The 11666-nt window shown below is 28.4% G+C and overlaps 1 protein-coding gene across 1 annotated transcript; it reads right to left on the reverse strand.

Annotated features, from left to right (window-relative positions):
- Positions 1–2454: 2454 nt before the first annotated feature.
- On the reverse strand, positions 2455–9613 carry LOC109815913 (protein NRT1/ PTR FAMILY 5.6). The gene is made up of 4 exons (XM_029274890.2): positions 9351–9613; positions 4971–5188; positions 4101–4648; positions 2455–3470 (listed from the first exon to the last, which is right to left on the reverse strand). Exons 1-4 carry the CDS (start codon positions 9487–9489, stop codon positions 2597–2599), a joined length of 1779 nt encoding a protein of 592 aa, XP_029130723.2. The 5' UTR covers positions 9490–9613; the 3' UTR covers positions 2455–2596.
- Positions 9614–11666: the final 2053 nt, after the last annotated feature.

An 11666-nucleotide genomic window follows, 5' to 3' on the forward strand; every position in this document is an offset into this window, starting at 1 on the left:
TACCGTAACAACTACATCATCCATCCGAGCTTCATAAGCACTAGCCATGACAAAGGCTTCCATCAGTGTTGCTGGACGATGGAATTGTAACTCACGACGAATGTCCGCCTGAAGACCGGTGATGAAAAAACTAATGAGAAGAGGTTTCGATATACCCGTAACTTTGTTCAACAATTCCTCGAATTGAGTTTGGAATTCAGCAACCGATGACGTCTATGTGAGTTTCGAAAGATTTCCCTCATAATCCTCATAAACATTAGGATCGAATCGGTGTTTAACCGCGGTAATGAAAGAAGGCCAATTAAAAAATAGATCGTTTCTCTTGGCCCATTGAAACCAAGCCCCTGCACGTCCCTCCAAATGAAAGGAGACAATCTGCAATCGTGTGTCTGGTGGGGTTCCATAATAATCAAAATAAGCTTCAATACGAAACAACCAATCATCAAGGTCAGCACCATCAAAACGCGGTACATCGAGCTTCATTGAGCGAGGTGTCAATGTGTGTGAACGATGATTCAAAGAATCCGCGTGAGTCTGTTGAAACTCGGTACGAAGGTTAGCCGTCTTGGTCTCCACAGAAATCATGAACTGTTGTAAGGAAGCATGAATTGAATCGGAGAGAGTATCCAACTGTTTTTGAGAAATAACAAAAGAAGTGGAAGAAGACATGGCACCCAATCTACAAAATGGAGAAGAATAATCAATGAAAGCACCAGTGATACAGTAGGAATAGAAGAGCACCTTTCGAGCAGGTGTTTGCTCTAGAAAAAAAAAGACGAAGGAAGAAAAAAGCAAGAGAGAATAATTTTGTTATGATCTCTGTTCACCTCTTTTCCAATTCCACTACAAAATTTATATGGACTCAATACGAAAGATTGTCCACCCACCTTGCGCTAACAATATAATACTAGTAAAAACAAAAGAGTATCACCATTCAGTATTATTTGTATATTAAGATTTATTTATAGCAAATAAAGTCACGCAATTTAGTGGGCTTTTTGATGATGCGTTTGGGCCTCCCACTTTCCACCAATGGTTCCTCTATCATCCCTTCAGCAGGTGCGTGCATAGGTGTATGACCAACTCAATAGGAAGAGCTTGATTATGCACTGTACCAGAGACATATACATGACTATAGAGGGATAAAGCGCTGAATGGAGGAAAAGGGAGTGAATGAAGAAGATAGTTTTTTTTTTTAAATAAAATTTATTTTTAAAAAATAAATTCAAATTATATTTAAAAGAAACTTTTGAGGTGTATATAACTTTTGTCAATTTTTAATTTTCACATTTAAAAAAGAAACTCATGGACCATTCCATGTGGACCACATCCTACCAAATATTTAGCTAAACTAGCAAAATTTTAATCCACCATTAAATTGGGTCAGGTTACTGAACTTGAAAATGTATTAATCATGATGGACTCGTATATTCAATCTAAAAGTCAGATCTACAACTTAGAATTTGTTTTAATAATTTTTTTCAAAAACACTTATAAAAGAGAAAAATAGATAAGAAAAATGAAAAAAAAATAATTTTTCTATAAGATAAAATTAACTTATACAAAAGGAACTTTTTCCTATTAGCTTTTCCAAAAATTTATTTATAAGTCATGTATAAATTAGTTTTAATTTATGAAAATTATTTTACTTTTTCTTCCTATTTTTCTCCACTAGAAGTATTTCTAAATAAGTTTATAACTTTTTCTTCCTATTTTTCTAGAATTAATTCTTTTAAAATTACAACTGCTATTAACTAGGGCTTGTGGCTGTGGAAGATTTTAAATAATCTTATAACATGGAGTAGATAGAGAATGGATATTCTGGTTGATTACCAAGTTGTTATTGCTATTTCTTTTAATCATCAATTCCTTTCTTTAATGGAAACTAAGCATTTCAATATAAATTTTTTCTTATCATGAGATGTAAACAAACATGGGAGATATTGTTTTTACAGTAAAATAGAAATTCATGTTCCATTGCCAGTTAGCAAATTCGAATTCCCAAGGTCAAAACTTGGTATGGACGCAAAAGTTGAAATCAACTAAAGCTAAAGGGGTTTGTAAGTGAACGGTGTTGAACCTTGTGATAACATTGAGCTACTGAGTGACATGGCTTGTTATAAAATTGACATTTAATATAGAATTTACCATTTCAGAGAGTATGTGAAAATGCATTGTTCACTATGCTACTTATACTTAAGGTAATGTAACATAAATATTATTTTTGTTTTTATTCTATCAGAGTTCAATATCACTTCAACAATATACACAAGTGTATATTATTAAGATTTGTATTAAATGTTAATGCAACTCATCTTACACTTAGACATATTTACATTTAATGTAAACATTAATAACATACATTTACCAACATATTTTTAAGATAACACTTCAATTTTGATCATAGAAAAATGATAGTAGGTGTAATAATTTACCTAACTTTTTTTCGTCAGATTAAGTAACCCAAAACCAAAATCATATTTAAGGATGAGAGAACAATATATAAGAGTAAGCAGCATAAATATAAGCTGACAAGAGATGTGGTGATAATATATTGTTCTACACAGGAACATTTCCCTCTGTTGTTTACATGCCCCTAAACCTTGGTTTCCACACCCTCACTATCACTTTTCCCTTCATAGCAATCAGCCACTGCTACCTTTTGCACATTTTTGTATGAATATCGACGAGCAACAAACACAAACAAGAAGAAATTCACAGTGGTTATGGCTGCCAAAAGCCAATAGAATTTGTCCAAGCGACTACTATTCAAATCCTTCCCAAACCAACTCTTCCCACTCTTCTTTGTCATGTGATCAACAACTGTTATTAGCATGCTACTTAGGAAACTCGCTGCCCCAATTACACTAAGGTAAAATGCTATGCCAAGGCTTCTCATTGAGTCAGGAACTTGGTCATAAAAGTACTCTTGCAACCCCACAAGAGTGAACCCATCACCAAAGCCAATGATGAGAAACTGTGGTGCCAACCAGAAGACACTCATTGTTAGTGAACCCTTCAGTGGATCCCTCTCAACAGCTTCAAGCCTCTTTTTCTCCACCAAAGCAGCTACTATCATTGTGCCAACAGAGAAAAGCATTCCAAAACCAATCCTCTGAAGAATGTTGATTCCTCTCTCGTTTTGAGTTAGTTTTCTTAACACAGGTACAAGAATCTTGTCATATATGGTCACAGAAATCACCATCCCCAAGGCAGCAAAGGTGAAGATTGAAGCTGGAGGAATCTCAAATCCATTGCCTACCTTTCTGTTCAACTTGGTACCTTGTTTGATGAAGAATGTGGATGTTTGTGCCACACATATACCGAAAGGTAAGGTAGATAACCAAATGGGGATTATGTTGATTATAAGCTTCATTTCTTCAACCTTAGTCACAGTTGCTAGGTTCCATGGACTCTGCTTCTCTGCTGAACTTCCATCACTAGCAAGAATTGCTGCCTTGTCAAGAAATCTGCAATCAAATTATATAAATAATGAATTACATGTTAACATATAAATTGCAAGACAGGTTAAAATGGGACAAAGCATAACATATCAGTTCTTTTCTGTGTTTGCAAAATGAAGCATAGAGAATAAAAGTTTTTGATTCTGTCATTCAATCATGGATTTGTCATGTATGGTTAGATTGGTAATTTTTGTAACAATTATTTTAAAAGTCAAATTTAGGATGATTTCTAATTGGTTCACTTTGCGAAAATCTTTGAGCTGAGAGTATATCAAAATTAATCTCTAAAACATAGTATTAAAAAAGTGATACATTTTGGTTGGATTAAGAACTAGGTTTAACTACCATTTTAATTTTTATAGTTTCATGAATGTTATTTTTTAGTCTTTATAATTATAAATATTTTATTATAGTTTCTATACATACAATTTTTGTTTCATTTTAATTTCTATACTTATATAAGATTTATCTCATAGTCTTTATAGAAATAAACAACAAGGATTAAAGGAGACAAAAAATAATATGTATTAAGATTCAAAGGTAAAGTTTATGAAAATGTGAGGATTGGAAAGGGTAATTAAACCAATTGTTTAACTTTTGTTTGCTTTCCAAATACTACGAAGTCATGCTACTTACTTGAGTTTGTTAGTGTGACAGAGAAATCTCCTATTGTTGCTTAGAGACTTGGGAACTTCATACAATTGAGCAGGGTTAGAAGGATATGGAAGCTTTCTTTTGGAAATGGCAGCAACAAGAACCTGCAACATTGGAGTCAAGGGACTCCCAGTTGGTACCCTATAACGATAAAATGGTCTTCCTATTATGAAGATGAGCAGTGAAAAAGCCATGACCACAGTGAAGATAATATCAGCAGCACCCCAGTTTATGTTGTCTTGAATGTAAACAATGAGGGTCACTCCAAGAATAAGTCCACTGCATAGTGCACAATTCCACCAATTGAAAAAGGACATTTTTTGCCTCCTTTCTTCATCATGATCCTCATCAAATTGATCAGCCCCAAAGCTCTCCAAGGAAGGTTTGTGCCCTCCAGTTCCAATAGATATTAAGTAGATGGCAAGGAAGAAAATCACTTCATGAATTCTCCTTGGTTCAGCGCAGACGTTTGTGTGATCACATGGCTTTAAGCTTGGTAAGAACCAAGAAAGAGTAAGGAGAATCAAACCCTGTGATTTTTTTAACCCATGAGAAATTTTTTCATAGTTAGAAGATACCGAAGAAAACAAATTAAAAATGATAATATAGCCTTGTGGGATAAATTTATCCGTAAATATTTGTGCTTAAGTTTTTTCAAATTGAAATTACTTTATACATAAGTTAAAAAGTAAGATTTTGGAGATATTTGTAAGAGAGAATTTTATAAAATAATTTATTTATAAACTAATTTTAATTTATGAAAAAATTTATTTATTTATTTATTTTTATGGAAAAGTATAGGCATAGGACTTGTGTAATGCTAAGAAGTAATTGAATAAAGGTGGAGCTTACTACGAGATAAACAATGGATGATGCGAGCACAGTGGAGTAACGACCCAAGTATGCATCGGCAATGAATCCACCAAACAGTGGCATCAAAGTTGTGACACCAGACCAGTAGTTCACATTTCTTGCTGCTGTCTTGAGTTCTTGATGCATAACCTTTGTCAGGTAAAGAACCAAACTGGTTGCTATTCCAAAGTAGCTCAACCTCTCACTAGTCTCAATTGCTGAAAACAAGGATCAAATTAAAATGGTAAGGTTAATGAGTAATGACTTGATGAAAATAAACAATTATAGTTTAAAAATTGTGAGCTCCAACATGATTGTTTCTATAAACACATGCTAATAGTTATGCTCTAGATACTCTAATTCGGAAGATCTTGTGGGCATTTGGTAACAAATTAATTTTGGGAAGTAATTAAAATTTGTTTCAAATGATTGGAATAAATAATTTTAATGTTGATTTTAAATAAAATTTATTAATATTATTATAATTTATATTTATATTTTTTTAATAATGTATCAATATATATATTACTTATACTATAGATAAAAATTGTTTTTTAATAATAAATACTGTATCATTATATAGTATATGTCATTATATAATAATTTTTTAAAATTTATTTTTAGTGATAGGATCACAAAAGGTGGATGATGAACGTACTATTTGAAAGAGAACAAACAACTCGAGCCACTAATCCCTAATCTTGTGCTTGGAAAGCGTCAGTTCGACGAGAAAGCAAACAGGTACGATTCCATTCTTTCTATTGTTTTTTTACACGCAAAGAGAATCATGGGTTTAGTCAAAGTCTTACATAGGAGAAGGGGGAAAAAGTAAGTAAAAAAAATCCCAAGGATTTTGATTCATTTAAAGTAAGTATAATAATAAATTTTTTTATTTATGAATAAAGTAAGTATAATTTGATATGACTTGTAGCTTGCTATAATAACATAAAAGAAAATGACGAATGAAAACTCAAGTAGAGAAGCTTAGTTATCGTAAATAATAAGAATACTGTTTAAACTAAAATACTAAATCCTTTTCCAAAATATCTTCTGAACGGTTAAACTTTTTAAAAAATCAAATATATCAACGTGAATCTTTAAGTGTTTGAAAAAAATTTCGGACGATTATTTTGAAATATATATCATTACTCATGTTTAAATTATTAAATATTTAAAATTAACTAATATTTATTTTTATAAATTTTAATCTTAATATATATATCGATTAAATATTTTTCAATTCTTGAAAATTTTCTCAATTTTTCACTTTTGTCTATGAATAAATTTTACTCAATTCTTAAAAAAAAATTCATGAACAACAAATTTTAACATTTAAAACCAAAATTTTAACGAAAAGAAAAGTTTAAGGTCTAAAAATAAAAATGATAAAAATTAAAAAACTTAAAATAAAACATGTAAATTAATTTATCAAAATAAAATATTTAATAAATGATAAAATTTTGAATCTAAGTATAACAAATTTTAAAAATTTTAAATCCTTTAATTTTTTGTTAAAAAAATTTCATCCATACACTACCTAAAGCTACAGATAATGGAGATGTTTGAGTTGTTAAAGGAGATGTTTTTTGGTGGGTTCTAATCCGATCTAAGAGATACATAAAGAGTCAGATTTAGTTACTACGATTGAGATTCATCACTAATATAGTTATGTTGAGACCCATGTTAATATGAGTACACTTACACTGTACTAATGTTTTAAAATTTAGACTGATATCAATTCGAACAAAATACTGCTTTGCTGGATTATTGGTAAAACAATTTAAATTATTACTATATATATTAAATTTATAAAATTTATATTAAATTTATGTAAATAACATTTGCCATATAAGTACTAAAGCTTTGGTAAAGTGGCAAAAACAAAACTTTAAAATCCCATGGCACTAATGTAAAGTAAATATGGGGAACACGTGAAGTGAATATGGCAGTGCTTGCAGCTTGCAGAATTCCAAACCAGCCGAGTCTACCAATTTTGACTGATTTGAGATAAAATTTATATATATATATATATATATATATATATATATATATATATATATGAACTAATCATCTATACATTATTAGTGTAAAGTTTTTTTTTACACTGACAATCAATCATATATTTTAATAGTGCCATGTCACTTGCTTATTTAATGATTTAAAAATAAAATAAAATAATTTAAAAGATATGATTGGTTGCCAGTGTAAAAATTTTTACACCGGCAGTGTATGGATGATTAACTATATATATATATATATATATATATATATATTATGTATCAAATATCTTATACTTATATATTTTATATTTTAAAAAAATATTTATATATAATTTCATATTTCAATTTAAAAACCGAAATGAACAATACAATCTAGGAAAATAAAAAAATCGAATAAAACTTTTAATTTACAATTTTCCACATGAGTTTTAATTTTTCGTTTGGATTGATTTTTTTCACATGAGTTTTGATTTGAAGGCCGTTAGTATTCACAGTATGAATTCACACTTAAAAGTCAAAGCTAGAGGAAGGTCACGTGGGTTCTGAATAATTGTATTATTCTCAAGTGAAATGTTGAAATTGTTAGTTTGTGGTTGAGGATATAAGGTCGGCCACTTCAGTGTGGCACAATTTATATACATAAACTCAGTAAGTTCCATGTTCATGCAATATTGGTCCATGGACAATAATCACGTATATTTTCAACCTTTAAACACCATCCACTATGCTTGATTTCAATCAGGGTCAGCATCTTAAAAAGAAGAACCACTACTAATGGCAACATTCTTAGTGATAGCAACCATTAGTCTTTATGTGGTTGATATCGTTTATGATCATTATTTAATGGTGTTGGGATAATTAAAATCTATATGTGGGTAGTGGCATGTGGGACTGGGAATCCACCGCTTTACATGGTTGTACTGTTTTTGACCTAACTAGTGTAGAGTACTACTACGGGAAATTGACCATAATATTTTTCTTTGCTGCTTCTCTTTTTTGGTTCAGGCCAATAATTCCTCTTTCGATTGAACATATCCTCATGATTACTACGTACCTTTAACTGACAACTCAAATGATATCCTAAAATGATTTTGCAAGTGCTTGCTTTGATTTTTAAGTTGAATTTCTAAATATGTTTTTACTAAATTCATCTCCATACTAAGTAACCAAATAAGTAAATAGAGAGGATTTAAGTGTGAGCATCTAAACATAGAGTAGATGCTTGCTATTGCTATTTCAACTCTTGTCTCCAACGTGCTTATATGCGGCTTTGAGAACCTTATATCCACCATCTAGTCTTCTGTATAAGAGTTTTGATTTGACTCTCGTGATGGAATATAGATATTTCGTATGTAAACTCTATTAATTCATTCTATTTTCATGAATCGGAAAGTTATTCTACTCAGATGATTCGAATTATTGAGTATTTATGTGTGTATGTATTAATAAGTTGGATGAGACATTTCTTTTTTATGAGAGGAGATTGTTTGCTTTGTGGCTGGGAATATATATACAGTGATGAATTGATGATGATACATGCATGTGTGGGCGATTAATGTAGTTTATGTTGGAAATATTCTCATGAAAAAATGTAAGAGATTATGAAGACTCAAAACTCAACTACATATATATGAACTTGGGGGTATGATTAATTAAGGAGATTATTTGTTTAGGCTATTTGCAAGGAGTGTGCAGTTACTTATAAGTTGCAGCTTATTTATAACCATTTTTATAGCTTACAATTTTTAATGAGTTAATTTCACAGAAGAAAAAAAACTTATTATTATCAGATATTTTTAATTTATTTTAGTAAGTTTTATGACAAAATATATTACTCTCATTTTTTTTAATTGTTTTTATTAAAGTATTTAATAAAACTATTTAACTGAGCACACCAGTGCCTAAAACATATTGCATCAAGGAGTGTCTCTTTAGTAACATCTATTTTTCATTAGCAGTAATTAATAACTTTTGTTCAATATAACGTGAGAAACCAAGCATGCAAACTCCTTTCATAAAAAAATTTGTATGTGTTTATGCAATAGTCATCTGAGCTACCCTTCAATATTTGTGTGAATTAACTCTACATATACAAAAGTGATACAAACAAATAATTAACTAGAAATCCAGAACGGGCTTTCAGAAAATTAAACACAAGGAGGGAAAACTGAACATGTATTGAAAAGTATGATTAAAAGTTAAATAGAAAAGATAAAAGTATATGCATGAAGGGAATATTTGAAGGGCCGGAAGGAGCAATTTCCCTGCACTTTATTGAGAAGCAAAAGGAGCATAAAGAAAAGACACACATGCACATAGCAAATAAATTTGTCCAAGTTCAATAACTACTATGCAATAATAATTAAACTGAACTCCTTACCAATAATGAAGAGAGCAGCTTTCCAAGAACCAGTTGAAGCTCGGAGTGGAACCATGCCTTTGTGGTCCAGTGAAGAATCATGAACCCATTTCATCTCATCACCCTCTTCTGGTTTTACTTCCACACTCACCTTCTCCATCTCACAGGGTTGATTGAGTATTGCTATACTTTAACACTGCAAGGGTGGTGAAGGCTTCTATATCCTTCCTTGCTATTGTCTAATACATGGTCACCTCTTTTTATAGAGGAGGATTTGCTTTCTTCCTTTTTTCTTTTTCTGTAAACTTATTCCTTTTTATTTTCTGTTGTTGACATAATAAATATGTATTTAATTGTGTTTATATCATTCTCTCTTTCTTTTCTTCAGTTTTCACCCCCATATTTTATTTATAAATAACATTTATTACTTTTTTCTTTTTCACTTCCGACATTTCTCTTTCCTCACAAAAGTAGTTGCGAAAAAGAAAACTTTAATCTTTTTATGTTGGCAGTTGTTTCAATTGAGATATGATCAAATCATATAGCACGTGCTTAAAATTGTTAATTTCAACTTAATTAATAATTTTTACTTCAAATTTTAGATCAGTAACAATGCACAATACATGGAATAAGTGTTTTAAATATGTCTATCTTGAATGAAGTATACTTGTAGTTTATAAAAAAAAAATGAGAATCACTAAATGTATGAGTTAGTTGGTATAAGATTGTTCTACTTTGATTAGAAATCTCAAGTTTAAATTTTGAATATACAATTATATTAAATACTCATATGAACAAGCAACATGTTATCTAAAAAAGGGCACATGTCTAAAATATTGTTATATATATATATATATATATATATATATATATATATATATATATATCAATTTAGATTAAGGATGTATTTGATAGAATTAGTTTAAGCTAAGACTTAAAAAACTAAAAACTTCTAAACCAACCGAATGAATTGAAAATGTCTTGTAAGATTAGTTAATAAGTTAGTTGATACATTTAAAATGACATAAAAGATATGTTTAATTATTTAAAATAAAAAATATTTCAAATGAAGTAACTAAGATAAAAATAGAAAACTAATTAAAAATAAAAACTAATCAACCAATATATTTTTTAATGGTACTGAAAACGTTTGTAGGAATTCTTTACTTTATATAATCTAATTTTTTATGTATTCAATTCTTTTAATGCAAAAGTTATCTTGTTCAAGAGTATTTTTAGAAGATTAATTTTTATCTAAAGCATTTTTAAAGATTCTTTTAACTTCTTATTTAATTTAATTTTTATTTATAATATTTATTTATGAATTAAATTTTAATATTTTATAAATATTATTAATAATTAAAAATAATATTATTTCATAGTTTAAAATACTTATCATAAATTTAAAATATAGTTTACATAATATATATTTATATGAAATGTAAATATAATTTTTATATTCATATATAATATTTATTTGTCTATATAATTTATTATAATCAGTGACGGATCCAGAAATTTTAGATAGTAGGGACAATACTTATTTATATATTTGTAGTATTAAAAATTTTACATATAATTTTTAAAAGCATAAATATATATCATAATTATTTTTTTATAAATTTTTATATCTACGATTATAATTAAAGATGAAAATAAATTACGTGAGACTAGATTTTATTATAATTTAGTAGGTTTGAACCTAACTTTCTTTAAAAATATATATTTCAAGTATGACTTATTTATCTATCATAGATATTTTTTAAATGTTTGGTTAGAACTACAATCTTAAAGACCTACTTTATAATAATTTAACACTATTAAAAATATAAAAATAAATATGATAAATCTTATAAAAATCAAGTTTAATTTATTTATGATATAAACATGTTTTTAATATCTAATATATATTTTAGATGATAATTTATTTAAAATATATTTTATAATAACACTTCTAAATATAATATAAATCTTTTGATCTTTCTTATTTTGATTTTTTTAATCAACGTATACAATTTTACTATTTTGATTTTTTTAATCAGCGTATATAATAAATAAAAAATACAAAAAGTAAACATACATATTGCAAATTTTATTTTATCAAAAATTGATTTTTTTTAATATATTATATTACATATGTGAGTTTTAATATATATATATATATATATATATATATATAATAATTAAATTTTTTAAAAAAATTAATTCATTATTAAGGAGTATTCTTAATCACATAAGAGAATTAATCTCCTTAAAAAATTTGACAGACATCAAATAAATAAACATCTTCTCCAAATTTATATTTTATACATATGATAATTTAAATATATATATTTA

The sequence above is a fragment of the Cajanus cajan genome, chromosome 4 (assembly GCF_000230855.2).
Source record: "Cajanus cajan strain Asha chromosome 4, NIPB_CcT2T_4, whole genome shotgun sequence".
NCBI classification, from domain to species: Eukaryota; Viridiplantae; Streptophyta; class Magnoliopsida; order Fabales; family Fabaceae; genus Cajanus; species Cajanus cajan.

Bases quoted from the DNA above. Each gene is read 5' to 3' on its own strand.
- LOC109815913 (XM_029274890.2), bottom strand. From the start codon at position 9,489: ATGGAGAAGGTGAGTGTGGAAGTAAAACCAGAAGAGGGTGATGAGATG. The intron at 4,649-4,970 runs GTAAGCTCCACC...AAAAAATCACAG, and splicing joins CATCCATTGTTTATCTCGTA to GGTTTGATTCTCCTTACTCT. The intron at 3,471-4,100 runs GTAAGTAGCATG...ATTTGATTGCAG, and splicing joins TGTCACACTAACAAACTCAA to ATTTCTTGACAAGGCAGCAA.